This window comes from Arctopsyche grandis, chromosome 10, assembly GCF_051622035.1.
Source record: "Arctopsyche grandis isolate Sample6627 chromosome 10, ASM5162203v2, whole genome shotgun sequence".
NCBI classification, from domain to species: domain Eukaryota; kingdom Metazoa; phylum Arthropoda; class Insecta; order Trichoptera; family Hydropsychidae; genus Arctopsyche; species Arctopsyche grandis.
The window spans coordinates 19,281,814-19,302,744 of record NC_135364.1 but is presented as its reverse complement, the minus strand read 5'-3'; the positions used below and the strand labels follow the sequence as shown (position 1 = coordinate 19,302,744).

The following is a 20,931-nucleotide window of genomic DNA, read 5'->3' as shown; positions in this document are numbered from 1 at the left end:
TGACACTTCAATGCCAACCGATTGTGCAAGCCGCTGTTATCGACCGGCTCGAACGCCCGGTCGAAAATCGATCAGTGTTGCGGCGAACGAAACGGTGTAAGGGTTAAAAAGATTTTTCGGTTCAGATGAGCCTTGGATGTGTTGATCTTATCTATCGTACGAAGGATTGTTTGTGATTTTTATTAGTTCAATGTTTATATTGTGATTATTATTAGTGCGTGCTAATCGTGAGTGAATGTTTATGTATACTTTCAATCAAATATTACATATTAAATTTAACATATAAATAATTTTTAGTATTTTGAAAGATTATAATAGAACCTTCTTTGTATATCTAATTGAGTTAAATTTTTGATAAATTAATGTATTCATTGCCGTGAAAATTATTTATATTTCGTTATGAATAGATATCGATTTATATTTCAAATTTCGGTTTTTTTCTATATAATTTGGTGATAAAAATTTGACTTTCAGATTCAAAAATGTAAGGGAAATTAATTCCAATATAAACATACAAGAATTTTGTCGAATCTGACAAATAAATAAATATAGTGTATAAAATAATCTTATATAATAATTGTCTAATGCGTGCGTGCGTGCGTGTGTACGTCGTACTCGCTGTTAACACCATACTCCGTCTCTCTTTCTACCCTTGGAATCTTATATCGTGGAAACAGACGCGGCATATCACTTCGTTCATATTATCGGCCAACAAAAATAAATAATTAATTCCGTTGATCCGAATTGCGATTGCACAGTTATGTGCTCACAGGATACTAGATAATATAATGAATTTTAAATAATAATAATAATGATAATTTAAATGATTATTTATTATAATTAAAACAATGGTTAGACCATAGCTTTCCAACTTTTTTTTGGGTTACGACCTCTTTTTATTAAAACCAAGCTCGCGACCCCTAATTCACTCGAAAAAAACATTTTAATGGATAAAATATATAAAATTTAAAAAAATATAAGCAGGAATTAAAAATCAAAATTAAATTAATTTTTTGATTTACCTGGCAACCCCGAATGGGGCTTAAGAATATTTAGACAAAATTTTAGTATATCTATTTAGCGTTTAACATTGAAAATAAACAAAATTTAATGTAGTTATAAGATAACATACTGCATAAGGTTCAGTGCACTCGAATAAGCGCTGTATGCTTGGCATAACGAGAATAAATAGAAAACGGAATACGTGAGTGAGAGGTATGACAAAGGCGGTTGATATAGTGGTGATATAGCTAGAAGATAGGACGATATAGTTGATATTGCTAGAAGAAAGGATGAAAAAAGTTTTGGAATGATACCCAAGAGAGTGTAAAAGGGTGAAAGGAAGATGAGTGGGTGAAATCAGAAAAATGTATGGGTTGAGATGGATGAGAGTTGCCCAAAGCAGAAAATAATGTAAGCGTATTGGAGAGGCCTTCATCCAGCAATGAATGGCGAATGGCTGTAGATGATGATCAATCTTAAAGATCGTAAAAGGAACATATCTAATATATGTATAATTTCGGAAGAGAATTTGTATGTTTGTTTGGTTCGTAGAATTCATAACATCGTAGAACAAATTAAAATTTCTATACAGACGATATTGGTATCGTTGAATATTATTTTTTTTCGATTCAAATAAATTTATTAAAAAAACAAAAAAAATGTTTACTATTAGATTTGCCATTTGTTTAAGCGGTTTATATTAGAAACACTGAGCGAATCCGGGTAAAACCACTAGTATACTATATGTATATGTAATTTTGAAAGAGACTTTGTATGTATATTTGTAAGTTTTGGTTCGTAGAATACGTGACGTTAAATTTAATAAAAAAAAACAAATGAATATTCAAATAAATTTAAATAAAATAAAACTATTCAAATAAATTTAATAAAATGTTTACTATTAGATTAGCCATGTTTAAGCGGTTTATATTACAAATACCGAGCGAAGCCGGGTAAAACCACTAGTATAAATATAAAATAGAAAGTATTTTTTTGTTATAATGTATGAACAAATTTGACATACATATTTCCCGATGATTATTTCATCAAAATAAAATAAAATGCAAGGATTCTTACATAACGATAACAGCTATAGTTAAATTTAAGGGTTGGAATATCCTATCGAGATGATTTTGTAATCGTATTAGTAGGTTCAACGACAGAACAGGTAAATTTCGTATAACATGACGGGTGAGGTGAGGTGAGGTGAGGTGAGGTGAGGTGAGGTGAGGTGAGACAGGCCCCTCTCGTGTCCGTTGAACCACATTTGTCGACCTTCACCCACCAACCTCGTAGCGAGCATCGCCCCTCATGCTCATGTCTAATCTGATCTGATGAGTGTGTGTGTCGTCTGCCCACGACAAACTTGAACCACCTTCACCCGATAAAATGCTAAATAAATATACAACTATGTGTACATACAGTGTCAATTGACCTCTAACTTTGCGCTTTGATAGCCAAATTATTTTTAATGACATTTCGATTAGTATTTCTGCGTACACATTATGTTTTTCCTAAAACCACATCATACATCATGTATTATATGGGTCATTGGAAAGCAGGAAGTTTTCTGAGTACTATCAAAGTTTCGTTGCCTGTATTTTTTTCGATGCGGTGCAAACGATCGAAAAGCGCCAGACAGACTGAACCACAGATTAACGACACGTGTACCTTATGCGTGCGCACTGCTCGCACTTACACTAAGCGAAATCTACCCGAAGTCCCGACATACCTACCCTGTATACGTTCTGTGCTTCTGATACTTTAGTTCCGAATTTTTACTTATTTAATTAATAAAAACTCGCCAGAAAGATACAACTCAATTTTAATAATCACCATTTTAATAATTGCATCTGTGCACATCGAAAGGTTACAGTCGAGAATTGCGTTTAAAGCAGCCATCCATTTAATCGGTGGTTCAATCTGTCTGGCGCTTTTCGATCGTTTGCACCAAACCCATTTTGAACATTTATTCCATATAAATATGTACATATGTATATAAACAAACTATTTCGCGGATCGCGCACACGAAAATCATTGTCATGAAAATCTCGAATACGGAATATCTGTCGCTCGCGCTCTCGTTAGTATGATAGTTCGCGTGGGAAACTCTCGATGAACGGGTGCCAGATGTTCCGTGATCGTGATTTTAATGACGTGTGCGATATCGCTTTGTGCGGAATAATCGCCTCTTCAACACGCTTCCATTTTTCTCTGTTTTGCGTAATTCTCATTCATCTCACCCCACATATTTTTCTAATTTTCTTCCATGCGGCCTTGCTATCACCCTTTTTACATTTTTTCGGGTGTCATTCTAGGAATTCTTTTGTCCACCATTTTGATCGATAACGGTGATTCTTATATTTTAAGAAATTTATGAGAAACTCGTTTAAATAGTGCATATCGTACAAATTAATAATGACATGAAAATACACGGGGGACCGTAGAAAAGTCGAAAATGTTCGTTTACCATGCATACATATGAAAAACGGTTAGTATATACGTATATCAGTGGCGTATATACGTATATCAGAGCAGGATACAACAGGAACAAGAGGAACAGGCTTTTCCTCCCGTATCCTGCGCGCGCACATTAAACAAGGCTGTATGACAAAACAAAAAGAGAGATAATTTCAAAGCATGCCACTGATTTATATTACATATATATACGTAGTACCGTTTACCAAGCACCTTTTTTTTTATCTTTCGACTTGAGATCTTTCGATTTTTGATCTTTGCCTTCCGATATTTGTTTTTTCAACCTTTTCACTTTCCGTGCCGTGAGGTAGACCCGAAAATACACCTCTCATAGCTGGAGTCCACATACTTGTCCCGTACCGCACTTTTGAGTATGTATTGGAAGTCTACCTCTTTTTCTTGTTCTTTCCTCTTCTACCTCTTTTTCTAACAAATTTATTACAAATCGCTTTTAAAACTTGATTCTCACGTCATATGTATGTCTAAAGAATGGAAGAAATCTGTTGGGGCTACTTTACCGCACGCCACTGATATACATATATATATTAACCGTTTTTCACATGTATGCATGATAAACGAATATTTTCGACTTTTTCACGGTCACCCCATAACTACCTATATGTGTAAAACTAAGATTAGATGAGAGGGTACAATTTTTTATTTATTTATGTATACATACATAATAGTTCGGTTCCAGTAATACAGATTCATTCCACGTCTCTGTAAATACATTCAAAAATACTATAATTTCAATCAATATGACGTCAATGAGTAGTTTAAATAAATTTAGTAAATAATATTTATTAATAAATTAATTTCTCCTTTCAAAGTGTGTGCGTTTGAGTATGTACGTATGTGTGTTTGCATACGTCAACAGTTTCGATAAGTACAAAAAACATCACACAAAATAATATTTGTATGTATGTATATACATAGTTAGGCATTTATTCATCTCTGTCCAGAGGATTTTCAACATTCCACAATAAAATAAGTCTATTTCTCATCTCTGTTTCACCTAGAAAAATTTCAATATTATCTACAATCTACGTAGATTGTAGATAATATTGTTCAATTCTTATAAAGTTTTAATTTGTTATTATTCTATTAGTTGATGTAGATATATGTATATCTTAATTGATTCTATATTCTCACTTAATATCATTTGAAATTACTGTTTGAACTACGAATCGAATTTACATATAATGTGGAGACGTTGACATTCGATAAAGGTGTGTTGACACTTTTCTGTAGGCGGGTCTACACGTTGTTTCCTGGGTCGTTCACGTGTGATTCAGGGTCGGAATATGTGCAATATTTACCGTAAGCTTTTAGCGAATCTCTCTCAAGGTGACTATACTTAAAATATTCTCTCTTCTTCCGAAATACTATAAATGGACCATTGTCAACTGCCGACCTTAGAATTTTGACTTACGGTTGTGGTTCTCTGCTCTCTGCGGTTCTTCGAAATGTGTATGTACGTACTGATATTGGGTTTAACCTCGTGTCTTTCGCTGAATCTGTTAATTGTTCCAATTATGACCGAAATTAGCAATAAATAATAACTCATCTCGGTTGAAGCCGTGACCGTTATTGCGGTCGAAGGTTCTCTTCCTGATAAGAAGTTCCCGATATCGTTTACTTGAAGGCTGTTCCATATTTCATGCGGGTCCCTTTTTTGATCCACTTTACAAATTATGTGTGTGTCACAAGTAATAGTTTCGTCACGATCGACTTGCAAAGGTCTGTTGATTTCAATAGTTCTGATATTTATATAATAAAGTTTCTATAGAAATGTCTAAAGTTTATTGTTTGTTATTATACATTGACAGTTTCTAGTGTTTTTAAGTGGTTTGAAGAAAATAAATAGTTTACTATACACCATTAATATACCACTATAAACCAGTACTATACACAATTAATATATATTATAAACCGGCGTTTCTTAACCTTTTTTTGACAGTGGACCCCTTTTGCGTTTAATATTTTTCTATGCCTCTCCCCATATTTTATCGAAAAAAAGGTATATAAACTTTATTTTATAATTACATACATACGTAATATATTTTTTTAAACACAATAAATTGAAAGATAATTTTATTCAATGTGATTAAACTAGCGAGTTTATTTATATAGTCCAAAGGAAATTCCTTGGATTTTTATATCTGAAGACATTTGGATTTTATCCATATCTGTTCCCTAGTTCCTTTGTCTTGGGATCTTTGAGTTTCAACTCCCTGGCAAAGGGAATAGATTTATTTCTTGGGAAACATTTCGAAAATTACTTAGAGGAGAGATTCACAATCCCGCTATCCTGGAGAGACTACAATTCTGGGTCCCGGAAAATCATAGAGTTTTGCGAAAGCATGATATCTTTTTGCCAATTAGGGCTAAATCAAATGTACTCATGAACTCCCCCCTCTCGAGAGCTGTTCGACTCCTTAACTTACTGGCACATTACTTGGCCCTCTTCAATGCCAGTTATGTTGAGTTGGTGTAACACATCCTAAATAGCACGATATAATTTTTCAATCTTATTTCTTTGTTTTTATTTGTGTACATATTTCTTACTTGGTTTTTATTATTTTTTATGATATTTATTATTTGTATTATAACCACATTGACGCTTTGGGGCAACCTGTCAAGTCTCTGTGGTATTGATTTTTTTTTAAATAAAATAAAATATCTGGTTCAAATGTTGTTAGTGACATACTATTGTTGTTAGTGACAGGAGATGCATAATTCGACTAAATCCAGATTCGACGAGATAAGATGTAGGAAATGCAGTGAAATATAAACTTGCCTTCTCCAAAAGCTGGCTATTTCAGTGTTGATACAAAAATGATCTTTATTTAATTTAAATCATACTTGTGCATTCATATTACTTTGCAGATCTATCAGACATTCTTTAAATTCGATATCAATACCAATTGCATTAACACTAAATGGATAAATCACCCTATCTGTATGGTTGCCATACGTCCTATATATACGGGACATGTCCAGTATTTCACTACTCGGTCCCGTATTACAATTTGTCCCGTATTTGTCCCGTTTTTTCCCTAAACTCTAGATTTCTCCCTAAACTCGAGAATATTTTCCCTGATGTCAACACAATGGTCGGATGAAAGAAATAAGCTGGCAGTTGAGACAGTTGAGGCAATTTTGGTTTGCCAGTATAATTTTAAAATGACTTGCGCCCAATTTTATCATCATGTAAAAGAGGAAAACGATTTAATTAAAAAAGCTAAATCATCGTTAAAATACGATTGGGCTAAAAAAGACTAATTTTTTAAAATAAACTATTACCTACCTACTTTTTCATATTTTATTTATGTAGCACTCAAATGCCCCGTATCAATTATGGCAACCCTACCTATCTGGGATGTTTAGATTTATAATATCATTAAATCTAACTTGCATATCCTTATGAAGCTCCATCAAATTTTCAATATATATGTACATATGTAAAGACCATTATCTTGTATTTCATTAGAAATAGTAGCCAATGATGGAAATTGTATTAACTAACGTCGTTCAAAATTAATTTTGGAAAGATTGGCTTTCCAAAAACAGCAATAATTATATTTTTACACGTTATCAGATCACAAAATTTTCTTTGTACATAATTGTTTGTTTAGCAAATTAAATTTCTCAAATATATCTAATAAATAAAATATATCGCATTTTGCACCAGCCATCTCTTCCCCAAACACACAAAACTGTTCCAAAGTATAACAATACGATTAAGACGCTTACCCTTCGATAACCAACCTATTCCTCACATATTTGTCGGAAAAGACGATCTCGAAGTGGACTTGATTTAATGAAATTTATTGTTTTTTTTAATAATATTTTTTCATATATGCGATAAATCTTCGATATTTGCCAATCATTGAAGCAGCCCCATCGGTTGCACAAGCAAATATATTTTCCGAAATGCAAATGTATATTCAGTTCGATGACAAATAAAAAATTTAAGCTCGTCTTTCGATATTATTTAAATATAAAAATAATTATATTATGACTGCACCTCCCCTAGAGATCGTTATACCTCCCTAAATGTAGAATTTTGTTTGTGCCTCCCTTGATAGGGTTTGGTCCTTCCAAGGAGGCCATGTGGACCCAGGTTGAGAAACGCTGCTATAAACCACTACATGAAAGAAGTCAACGTTTCTGTTAAAAAGGGAAAGAAAGTAGTAAATAAGTTTGGACAGTTTGGGGAACAAATTTAAGAATGAATTTAGTTTTTCTTCAAATATGTTATTCTTTTGATATTTTGGAGAAAATCAAGTTTTTTGAAATAAAAAATTTATTCCATTATTTAATGTAGTTCAATCACTAAAACATTCAACTTACATAGTTATTAATATTAAAATATTATACATATGATTGCATAAGTTCATGCCATTTATCGCCGGAAAACGATTTCCGTCGATGTATGAAAATCGGGCACGAACTTATGCAAAAATCCAATTTATATTTTTTATTAGTAATAGTTGTTTACAATGTTGACTATGTATTAAATTAAATTTGGATGTTTAATGAACACAATAATCAACATTGAAAAGTATTCTTTTATTTTAATTTATTGTGTTAATAATCTAGTATATTTTGTGCTAATTGATATTTACATAAAATGATTTTCCCTACATCATCATTAAACTATTTATGATATTTATTTACCACATAAATAATAAAACTGATTGATTGACAACCTTCAGATAAGAATCATGAAGTGTGTGTACATAATGTCACATATGATGACGCAAATCAATATAAAAATTATCTAAATAGTATGTAGATCAATTTTTTATTATTTACATAGTTGAATGTATTTTTTTTGAAAAGTATACAAACACACAATAGTAAAATAGTTATGATGTTAATATTAAATTAAAAAAATATTTTTTTTTAGTAAAATATACACAATCTCACATGTCAATCAAAATTCATTTTTAAAAAAATAAATGAAAATTTTCATAAAAACAAATGATTGACATAATGTATTCGTTCTTACAAAATGACCCACATGTGCCGATTAAAAAAATCACATATATTTTAATGGAAAAAAATTTATAACAAGGCATGTCGGACATGTAAATCGGCGGTCGTATCTTGACACACTTGACACACAAATCTGCGGCCTTGATAATGTAACAATTATTGACACGATTGTGTGTCAGTTTTAGTATCGATCGTTGCATTTTCATAACTGCACTATTATTTATCGTATGTGGGTGAAGTGCATAACTGGGTCACTGTTAAAAGTGCAACGGCGACCGCGACAAAGGTTGCGTAACCATGGAAATGTCTCGTTGAAATGCAACTGATAACGTGATAATAAACTGTCAATCATGAGTGATTTTCAATTATCGGAAGCTTAATATTTAGACAGAATACTTGTTTTATCTCGCTCGGAATGAGATATAGGTTTTTCATTCCAAATTAGCCCTTTTTCATTTAAAATTGACCCTTATTCATTTAAAATTGACCCTTTTTCATTTTAAATTAAACCTTTTTTATTTAAAATTGACCCTTTTTCATTTCAAATTGACATTGAAAACGAAATGAAAAAGGATTAATTTGGAAGGAAAAATCTGTATCAGGGAAGGCTTTGGAAGTTCGTAACTGTTTTTCAGTGGTGTTTTTGAAGAATTTTTTCCTATTCGTTTTTAAATGCAACCAGTTTTGACGAGTATAGTGTATATTACATGCTACATATATGTATATGTATAATCATGTAATTCATTCATACAAACATGAAGCGGGTTTACCTCACGGGCCGGAATGTGAAATTACCGAAAACGCAAATATCGGATGGCAAAGATCGAAAATCGAAAGATCTTAAGTCGAAAGATCAAAAAAAAGGGTGCATGGTAAACGGTACATACTCACTTAATTTGCGCGAGCAGGATACAACAGGAACAAGAGGAACAGGCTTTTCCTCCCGTATTCTGCGCGCGCACATTAATACGGGAGGAAAAGCCTGTTCCTCTTGTTCCTGTTGTATCCTGCTCGCGCAAATTAAGTGAGTATGTACGTGAGTATGTACCGTTTACCATGTACCCTTTTTTTTGATCTTTCGACTAAAGATCTTTCGATTTTCGATCTTTGCCTTCCGATATTTGCGTTTCAGGTAATTTCACATTCCGGCTCATCACGGAGACCGACACGAAACACATGTATTTCGAGCATCAAATATTTTTTTATATCAACGAAAAATATCTACCTATGTACATATAAATGTATATTGTTAATTTTGATTAGAAGTCATCGACATGATAAACAAATGCAAGCAAACAATGAACAGTTTTTATTTTGTCACATGTAAATTTGGATATGTAATTGGTCGATTAACAGTTTGGAGCCCGTGGAGGTCGTGCGTTGAACCTGGCCAGATCTTTCGAAGAAATTTTTGGTTGCAAGGTCTCTCTTACAAGTAGACATTTTACCAAATATTTACCGAAGAGTTTCTCATAATTGTGCAGCGGCCGTCAATTGTAAATGCCATGGCTCGTCGGATAAATATCATGGTAGTAGATATATTTAATATGGTCGTAGAGCCTTTTCACTCATTATAAAACTTGACTATAAATAGCTATTGAAAATGGATATTAATAGCTGTTGGAGTTGAACGGGACCTTGTGTATTAAAATAGAATATTGAAAATCGAAGATTCGGTAAGTAGATTTATATGACTTTTCCGCGAAGCGAAATGCCAATGCATGTATACCCTTGTGACTTAGTGACCCAAGAATATTTCCATTATGACCTCGGTGAAGATTTGCGTACTACTCTTCTTTTCGAGACAATTCATGGCCATTCGTTGAACCCACAAAATGTCAATAACAATGTGACAAATATTTCACAGTAAAATTATTATATATTCATAAAACATTATAGTTTTTATTGTGTATTTGTTATATGACTAAATTGATCATATTGATTATTTGATTTTATTTCAAATATAAACGATGTGCATTTGAAAAAAAAAAGGAAAATTACTCATATATTAATTTTCATTTGTTTTTCTCATATTATCTTGAGACCTTATGGTAAAATTTTATTATGCTAATGTTGAGACATCTATTGAAATAGTCAAATCACTATTTTTTTTAAATATAGTCATAGATGTCAGTATAATTTTTGACATTTATTAATCAGTAGAATATTAAAATAAGAATGAATTATTATTAATAGAATTACAAGAAAATATTTATTATTATATAAGTAACATTGATTTCACGTTTACATCAATAAAATCACAAAATTAAAATAACATAAAAAATCCTTAAAATTACCATAGTGCATCCTAGATAAATAAATATATGTATAATATAGAGAAAAATCTATATCTATGTATAATATATTATAATAAAAGCAGTGCTTATTAATAATATACATATAAAAATTTCGAATGGAGATCTTTTGTTTAGGAGACAAATTATATACTTTGTTTTTTTTTTATACACAAAATAGTATATGATTTATAATAATAATTAATACAAAAAAATGCAACCTCTGGTACAAATATAGATAATTAAAAAAGTATAAAAATACATATCATTATCTTCTATTTACAAAATAAAAATAGTTCTCAATGAAATTTCAAACTATTGATATAAATGTAGTATTTATTACTTATATACAATGTTCAAAAACTTATGTTATTTCACATTGAATGGATAACAATTAATTCTATGGGTTTTATTATTGTGAAAGTATTATACATAAATGTAACTAACTTTGTATATACTAATTATGTAGAGATTGGATATTTGGATAGTCTAAATTGGCACATGTTTTCTTTTTGTCAATATTGAATTTTGTTTACTGTTTTATACACACTAATAAAAATAAGTGATTGACATTTATGTACATTTGGAATTAGTTTGAACTGTTAGGAAATCGTAGGACAAGGGCTTTCCTTTAACTTTCTCGACTATTACCTGAACTATATATTTTCTATTGGGTTTCAATCTATTTATCTTTTCGGTCAAAACTTTATTCCTGGAAAAAATAAAATAAGTATAATAATAATTATTAGTAAAAATATTTAAGCAAATTTCAGGCACTCACCTATCGTTTTGTTCTTTATTGAAACATTTCCTATGAACGAACATATCATTTTTTCTCAATGTCATATCCAATGCGCATTGATTTGGAGCTCTTAATTCTTCATCAGATCTCTGAGTCTCACGAGTTAGTATACAATATCTGATATTAAAAATCGAAACATTAGTATTGTTCTTCATTATCATTTTCTTAATATTTGTTATTTATTATGAATATAATACCGATCTGCCAAAGGATCAGGTGATGGCATCCATCCAATGGTGACAGAGTCACAATTCCTCAGAGATTTATACTCCCTAACATCGGTTTCACTCGGAAGTTCTGGTAATGGCAACCTCTTCTGAGTAGTTGCTAATATCTGAAAGTCAGTTTTTTTTTTATTAGTTTGTTGAGAATGTTTGATTATTTTTTTAATGGTTCCTACCTCTACTCCCGTGGTTCTTCTAAGTTGTTCTTTGTTAGAAGATTTAACTTCGATTATGAAACGTTCACCTTTTCGTACAGATTTGACTAAAAATCTACCATAAAAGATTTTTTTCCTTTCCTCCATAACTTGTTTGGGTTTTCCTTGTTTGAACACTATTACATCAACAGCTCCTCCACAAGGCATCACAGATACTGCCATTGTCTCGCCGGTTCTTTTTCCAGCCTAAAAAAAATTATACATGTGTCATTAGGTGCTCTATAGAATATTTCAAATAAATTTAGTAAAATTAAATGTATGTATACCTTAAATTTAAAAACAGCTTTCCCATCTAGTCTCCTTAAGTTTACATTTTCTGTCTTTCCATCCTTCAGTTTTGATTGTTTTACTTTTTCATTGTAGGGTAGCACGTCTGAACCATATGGAAAAGTTAGATTGTTCTGCTTGTTTATGGCGAATATACTCAAAAAGTATGACTGAAATTAAATTTTAGTATTATTGTGAAAGTCTATTTTTTTTCTTCAAAATATTCGTATCAAAAATATTTTCAAAAAATTTAATACTTTTCCATGCTCCAAATTTTCTATGGTGTGATGGGTCCTCGAGCCCACGCAAGATATCAATAGATTTCCTTGCTCTTGATCGCCATTATTACCTGTAAATCAATTCAATGCAATCATCAGTAAAAATGACAGTTATTTAATTGATTTTTAACGAAGTGGAATATTACTCATTTTGCTGGTGTTTCCTTTGACTGGTCCAGGGCCATGACCGTAAGGACCATATCTGTCTCCACGTGCACCGCACAAGGACGTGTATTTTTTTCTATTGCTCAACACCAAGCAATATTCCGTGACGTGAGGATCTATAGGGCTGAAAGAAAAAAAAAACACATATGGATGTACAGTGCCGGTCATTGAAATCGCATTCTTTCACTACAATTCCTAAGATTAAAAAAAAATCAATCAAAATTGATGATTATTCACCGATACTAAATATAATTTTATTGTTTGTTAAAACAAGTGTATGTATTTAATTTTGATTTTTAATCATTTTTTCAAATCTTCAATAAAAAGTCTATATTTAAACGTTATTATATATATATGATATACATAGTAAAAACAATTTTCATTCAATTGTCGAATATTCAAAACAAGAGGCCGTCATGGTAGCGCTGATTTATACTTGCTGATAGTATGAAAATCATATAACAGATCAGATTCAATTTGCAATACATACTATAATTGAATTTAGGGCCTGAGTTTCTTTCAACTTTAAGCTTCGTCAAGCTTTAAGCATTTGACTTAACTTTTTGGATTTACAAGATTAAATATTTAAAACAAGAGGCCATCGTGATAATGCTGTTTATCAGTGTCGATAGTATGATAATCATATGATCAAACTCAATTTATAATACACCATTGTATTAAATTCCGATATTTCTTTCAACTTTCAGCTTAAATCTTTCGAATTTAACCTAACTTTTTTATAAGGTTAGACTTTTAAGATTATACATGCAAAACAAGAGGCTGTCGTGATAACGCCGATTTATCAGAGGTGATAGTATGACAATCATATGATAAATTAGACTCACTTTAAAAAACACAATATTTTTGAATTCCAAGCCTCAGTTGTTTTCAACATTCAGCTTAACGCATGTTTTTTATATGGTTAGTCTTAAAAGATCTTGCATGCAGAATTCATAGTCATACAATCGGGATTGATAGTATGCCAATCATATGATAGATCGGACTCGATACACAATGTTCATATTGTCAAAAACATATAAATAATTAAAAGCGAAGTTACGATGATCGCTAGTGTTTATAAACTGTTATAGAACTACAATTCCATCCTCAGATATGTGATTGATTGATATCGTGCGAAAGCGTTTCGCATTTTATGGGAGTCATAGGGGGACGAGATCTCATGGGCAACCAACATGGCAAGTGTCAGTTTTTGCTGCGTGCAAAACTTCATATGAATTTTAAATTGCGCAAACACTACTCTACGGTGAGAACCGCGGAGGAAATCTTCCGCGTTTAATATTTTATTGGGAATAATGTTTATTGCCATCGTTATTTTTTCGTTTAACGTTTCTCAAACACGATTCGATTAAACCGCACCTTCCATCCGACGATTGGCAATATTGTTGCTTTAATGTGTTACGTGAATTATTAAGGATTTATTTAGTCGCTGTATTTTTTTTTATTATTTTTACTTTTGCGATTGTATTGAGCTTTCTTTCGCGCGATCCAATTAATAGTATGTGTTATTTTTTCACGCAATCTTTAAGAGGGCTGTACACCCGAAACCTTAATTTTGTTGCTGTTCCTTTCTTCGATATGTATATATTGAGTGAATGCGACAGTTGCGCTTCGACCAGATAATACGTATTTTAAATGGACAAAATCGAGGTTTCGTATTCTCCAATTTTCTCCTCCGGAAATGGACAAATTTTTAAAAAAATTTCATCATCGGTATGAGAAAGATATTTTCTATTTTTTTTTAAATCGACCGTTAAATAAGCACGCTGGACTCTTTTCGTGGGTGTAAAAAAGAGGCGATTTTATAGATGTTTGGCGGCTCCTAGCTCCTATAAAAGATAACTAATCAAAAAAATAAAAGCACAGATGCATGCCAATGGTGGATATTCATAGTATATTAAAGAATAATTTCTCTAGTGCCATAATTGAGGAAGGGAGAAGTGTAATACGTTTGTATGGACAAGGCGCTGGTGTCCAGCCCTCTTAATAAGTTTAAAGAAATTTTAAAACATGTATTTAAATTATACGAAATTGACATTTAAACATAAATATGTATGTTTTATAAAATAACAAAAATTGATAACACCTGGTTCCATATCAAGTCTCCTTTTTACATGTTGTTCCTAATAAAGACTATCTTTACCTAATTGATTAACAGTTTATAAGCTTTTTTTTATAATATATTGGAAAATATGACTTTATCGTATGTATTTCGAAAAGGAAATACATATGTATGTATGGAGGTTTTTTTTATGTATTTTAATTTAAATTAGTTCAACACCGAATGATTTCCGAGACAACACGCGACCGTTCATATTTGTTAGCTCTCAGCCTTGACGAATGACGGCCACTATATTGTAATAAAAATGCAAACTGCAGTCAAAACAAAGCCACCATAAAAGCAGATCTCGAAAACAATTAGCACCTGTCTCATAATAAAAAATGAGAGAAAATTGACACGCTCTCACAATATAATTCTTAATACTCGTACATACCTTTTCATATAAAAGTATTCAGTATATATGTATGTACATGCATACATACATACAAAGGAAAAGATTTTTTAAAAATTTATATACGTCTATAAAAAATAGCATACATATGTATATACTCTCTGCTCTCTGGTTTCATAATAAAATTTTAAACTTTTACGTCGGCCCTTCCAGGGCTAAATCACAAATATATGTATATATACATGTATGTACATAAATACACATAATATATACAGTATGTACCTAGTATATGAAGAATAATAAAGTGTAATTTTTCAATGTGTTATTTCATCTTTGGACTATTGAAAAACATGAAATATCACACACTACATATAATGCTAGTACTGAATGTTAATTTAATTGATATGGTAACCAAGTAAACAGATAATATTGTAAAGTACAGATTAGGTGCTAGCACGTCAACTACTGGTTTAATATGGCTGATCACCTGATCTCAAGTTCGCGCCAAAAAGGCCTCAGCATGTAAACGGCCGTATACAAAAACCAATAAGGTCTCGCGACCCATCGACCAATGATCTCTCTGTGCCGAGAGAACCCGATGGATAAAAATAGTACTAGGCAGTTTTGGTCCGTGCTTCAATCGGAGTTGGCAGGCTGACGGATCAAAAACAATAAATTACCTCTTTTACTACTGCTGCGTCTTTCACTCCGATCTCAGAAACCCCCCTAAAAGTCCACGCTACACTATTTTATAACAGTTCTCTATTTTTTTTATTTTTTTTTTTATTTTACATATATACCAGGAAGGCCTTACAGGTAAATCCCAATGCGCCTTCCTGGCCAATTACAAATACAAATGCAGCATTTTTATTATAAGTCGTTGAATTGCGAGACACTGAAAAAACTCGCAAATTAACGAGACATCTATGAATTGTACATAAATTTTTATTGTACATCAATCAAATTTCAAATAATGGTGACATAGTAGGTAGGAAGGATTTTTAGCCAATTTTTTTTTCCGGGAACCGTTTCAACAATGAAATCAGAGAAAATTGGCAAACTCTGATAGGAAACGATCAACCTGGAGTCACAAGTCCAGGTCTGACCAACAGCATACTCTGAAAAATTCATTTTCATTCAGGGATTGAACCCGGCACCTTCTTGACGGTAAGCAGAAGCTTAACGTCCGAGCTATGCTGCTAATAACACTACATAACGATTCAAAGGCTTTGTAATAAGTTTGGTGAATGGGGAAGGGGCTCAACACAAATATTGATGTAGTATTCTCTCTTAAATTAAATCTCATCTTTTGAAGTTATACATATGTACATACTTATGTAGATTTGAAAAATTGAATGGCACATTGAGTCGTGAAGATTATCCAATAAATTGAAAATTTCTAACCAATATACAGAAGAAGATCTACGATGTATAGAAATAAAATTTGCATACATAAAATAATTTGGAGCTAAAACTACTGAGATGAAAAAGTCACCAGTATCCGAGTTTTCAATTGAAATTTCGAAAGCTTCAAATACATGAAAATAATATTTCGATAGACTCTTTATAATTTTTCTTCAAAGTTAAACCAAGAGTTTTTATAATTGTATAGTACAATTATGGTTGAAAGCCTCGAAAACCATTAAGAGATAAAAAAAATAGTGTTTTGAAATTATGGAAGTTCAAAAATAGTCGAGAGATATACTTCTGTAAATTCATTTTCGGTTTCAATCATTATCGTTTATTTTTTTTAATATATAAAAGTAACCAAAGGAAGAAAATGGACAATTAAAATTTCAAATGACAAAAATTGTATCGTATTATACAGATTCGAAAATTTAAGGGCCAGATTTGAGGAATGCCAGCAGCGAGACGGCGGTTATTTGGGCGATATTATTTTGAAGAAATGATTTTCCAGTATATTTTTGTTCTTATAAATAAAGATTTATTTGAATACAATCTGTATTTTTTTTTCATGGCTTTTTCAAAAGTGCAAAAAATAATGGCCCACCTGCATAAAATGTACAGAAACTTTAATAATGCATATGACTATTAAATACCGTCATAATCTTTTCTTATTATTTTGATTTAACTTTGTAAGAAAATATTTCATATAATCAGAATTCGAGACAGAATCCAAAAGCTGAGCATTATTTTATGACTTTCAAATTCCTCTTTTCAGTATATGATTTCAAGGATCGTCTCATCATATTTTGAAATATGTATGTACATTAATATTTTTCATTTTAAAGTAACCAGAGACAAGAAATAAAAGATGAAGTGACTACAAACCTGTGTGTATTTAGGATATTAATTAAATTTCTAAAAGTTCATGAGTATTTTGAACAAACCTCATGTCTCTTAGCTTCGTTTCTCATATCTGAGTTTTCTTCTGATTCAATTTCAAGCATAAGAATTTAAGAAAAATATATATTCCAACAATTCAGTCACGTCCTCGAGGAGGAATATGCCACTTTACACGATTTTTTTTACTGTCGACCCAAAGGGCAATCGTCCTAATTTGCATGTAAATATAAATACGTCAATCGCAGTGGCTCGGAACGTGTTAATTGGCCAACGGAAAAGAAATCGAAAGAACCGGTTGGTGGCGCCGGGATCAATGGATCGATTGTTGTCGTTTCTTATGCACTTAGCTCTATACACAAGTCCTGCACAATCCGCGACACGTTGTGCTGGTCACGGATATGTCGTCCACATTGTCACTTTTTATTACCCTTTGTGCTATTATCTCGACGGGCAACTGTTGCGCAACATAACCATAATTTAATTGTCGTCTATAAAAACAGAATAGAGTCATACCTCTGGTCCCACTTTATGGTGACTTTGCGTCTGCGCTGTCTCGGCTGTAGGCGAATTTTGGGTCTTTTTGACATTCTGACAGAGTGTGGTGGCTCTGGCTCTTCGCTTGCAAACATCTGCACGTTCGTATCACGGTCCAGCGGTTTGATCTGTAATTTTTGTAATTTCGTTTGAGGTTAAAGTTTTTTAAAAAGTTTGCCAGGTTGTTAAAGTATGTTTACATTTCGACCATGAGAATATACTAGTTTGTTCATACACGAACTAAATTTGACCAGTTATAGTGTACACTAAAGAACAAACTAACAAACGAACTAGTTTGTTCATGCACAAACTATTAAAAGTTCAAGTATTCTCAATAGTTTGTTTCATTCTTTATGTATTTATGTTTAGCCTGGGTTGCAATATTTAAAAAAAATGCGGAAACAGGGATTTCCCTTTTAAATACTTGGCGTTTTGATATTTCAAAGAATATGACAGTTGAAAAGTTTTGACGGCTGAAAGTTTCATGCGAAACTTGGTGAGTCTATTTGAAGATAGCTTTTGACGGTGAGTACTTTAACTAAAGCTTAACAGTTAGTGTGTGAACAAACTGGTATGTTCACGAGTGAATCGGAGTTAACACGGACTGTAAAATACATATATGTATGTATAAGATGTTTGCGACTTACTTCTACTATGTATTGTCCGATTTTGGATGATGTCGTTTTGTAGGTGTCCAAATCTGAGCTGTGAAAATCTTGTAATAGTGGGCCTTCAATTTTATCTGAAAAAAAATTCTTAAGTTAATGATTCATTTGATTTTAGAGGTAAGTCAAAAACGCTAAACGATTTGAATTAAGATTGAATTGAATTGATTTAAAGGATTTCGGAATTCGGTTAATGTTTAGTATGCTTGTTTGTGAATATTGTATGGGGTTGTAGTCACAGCGTAGTGCACTGGTAAAGTTATTGCATACCAGTAGAGGGGTCATAGTTTCAAATACGCTGCTGGCGAAATCTTATGATTATTAAAACACAGATCGACCGTCTCCTGTTAAAATTTTCCGACTTTTCTATCGTAATTGCTGTGACGGATCCAAAATCCTCCCTCTCAGTTTCTCCAAAATTCGAGTTATTAGCATCTCGAATTTGTTGAATATTATAAAAATATGCTGCCTACATATGTACATGTATTTTTCGTAAAGTCGATGAGTATCAAAAAAAAATTGTTTATTGTCGATATTGATCAATGTCGAATTATTGATTATATATACAGGTATACACCCATATATTTACATTAAACACGACATCTATGGTGAAACATCGTACAGAAGTATTGTAAGTATTATACGAGGGAAACACAAACATCGATCCACGGAGACATCTATGGTCAAATTTGCCGCATTTATACAAATCAACAAAATTCGAGATGCTGAAAACTCGAAATTTTTTTGAGAAAAAGGGTAAGTTTGCCAATTTTTTGGAAACGTTTCAATGAAAATCAGATAAATTGGCAAACTCTGATAGGAAGCGATCCACCTGGAGTCACATATCCAAAGTCTGAACCCGTGACCAATTTGATCGAAATCATTATATGTTAACTACTAGTCTACTACTGCTGGTAATAAAATAACATAATTGCAAAAAAATTTTGATGGGAAAAAAAGTACATACATATATAGGTAAATAAATAACTGAAGGTTATTTATTTAAAGAAGTGAATTATGTAGAATCAATTCATATTAATTGGGATACAAACTAAAGTAATAAATATACATTGAAAAGTTTTAGACTTAAATAATGGTCAGAAAAAAATTGTTGAAAACAGATAAGTGGTTGATAATGAGTTTATGTACATATATTTATTGATTGCATAAGTTCGTGCCCGTTTTTTATAAATGGTAATAACGGTAAACGGGCACGAACTTATGCAATCCACATTAGGGTGAGAAGCTCACGTTCCAAATGTAATATAACAATAGGTTTTTGAGCTCTTTTTCCTATTATGCTGTACATTAAAATTAGAATAATATAATACTATAACTATTAGCGAAATTAAAATAAGTTGTAAAATAGAAAATGATCAGTAGATCAATAGCTATTAAAATAGATATAAGATGCATTGTGAACATAATTCAGCAATAATAAAAAGCATTTAAAATCAAAAAGAATTAAAATATAATAAAACCTTGTTTACCACTTTCCTTAAAATTTCCACAAAATACCACTTTCCTTAAAATTTGTCGTTAAACTCTTGAAAGACATTCAATGAGGATAAATATATGTACATATTTACAGGTACGCAAGCTTTAATATTTCTTTTGTATTAAAATTGAAATTGAACAAAGAGTCACCCACGAAAATAAGGCGTGTGAATGACTGTTGTTTATGTTGTTTATGGGACCAAAATACAGTTCAAATTTTAAACGACAGGTTCAAAGCGGCCGTTCAACGTGTCTGACGATCATCAGCGATTGACTCAACAATGCTTTACTTTACGTTACGTTCAGCTGAAGTGATACTATATCATTCGGAAAACGATATAGTGTTGTAGAATGCGGGTTCAACAGCTTCACAATCGACCAAAGCGACTTCGAAACCAAGGCGACAAAACAACCTATAGAAAATGTGTGTATTGATTATGTTTCAAATTTACCTGAGGTCAAGGAGCGATTTAGCGGTGCCAAGTAGACTGACCAGGATACTTCTGAGGAGCAAGGAGTCACAGCAATCGAAAGAGGGACACCTGTTTTTTCAGACATCAATATAAACCTGCAACAAGATGTTAATAAATATTTCAATGAATTCAGTTAAAATTGAAACGGTCAGATTTTCTATATGAAATATTTGACTTGTTATATTACAGGGCACAAGAGTCCGATCGTTGCAAATTTTTGCCACGTAATAAATTCGGATCTGACAGGTTTAAAAA

The 20,931-nt window shown here is 31.9% G+C and overlaps 1 protein-coding gene across 1 annotated transcript; it reads right to left on the bottom strand.

Moving 5' to 3' along the window:
• Positions 1-11,351: 11,351 nt before the first annotated feature.
• On the bottom strand, positions 11,352-20,715 carry nord (neuron derived neurotrophic factor nord). Its single transcript, XM_077439301.1, has 10 exons — positions 20,656-20,715; positions 18,689-18,783; positions 18,021-18,169; positions 12,711-12,853; positions 12,544-12,635; positions 12,286-12,456; positions 11,981-12,205; positions 11,778-11,914; positions 11,560-11,697; positions 11,352-11,490 (listed from the first exon to the last, which is right to left on the bottom strand). The coding sequence occupies exons 3-10, from the start codon at positions 18,134-18,136 to the stop codon at positions 11,352-11,354; spliced, it is 1,161 nt and encodes a 386-aa protein (XP_077295427.1). The 5' UTR covers positions 18,137-18,169; positions 18,689-18,783; positions 20,656-20,715.
• Between the last annotated feature and the right edge of the window lie 216 nt (positions 20,716-20,931).

What these genes read in the sequence shown, in the direction of transcription:
- nord (XM_077439301.1), bottom strand. Translation starts at nt 18,136, where the DNA reads ATGTTTGCAAGCGAAGAGCCAGAGCCACCACACTCTGTCAGAATGTCA. An exon ending in AGGAAACACCAGCAAAATGA is followed by an intron (nt 12,636 to 12,710) that starts GTAATATTCCAC and finishes ATTGATTTACAG; the next exon opens with GTAATAATGGCGATCAAGAG. An exon ending in AAGCTGTTTTTAAATTTAAG is followed by an intron (nt 12,206 to 12,285) that starts GTATACATACAT and finishes AATTTTTTTTAG; the next exon opens with GCTGGAAAAAGAACCGGCGA.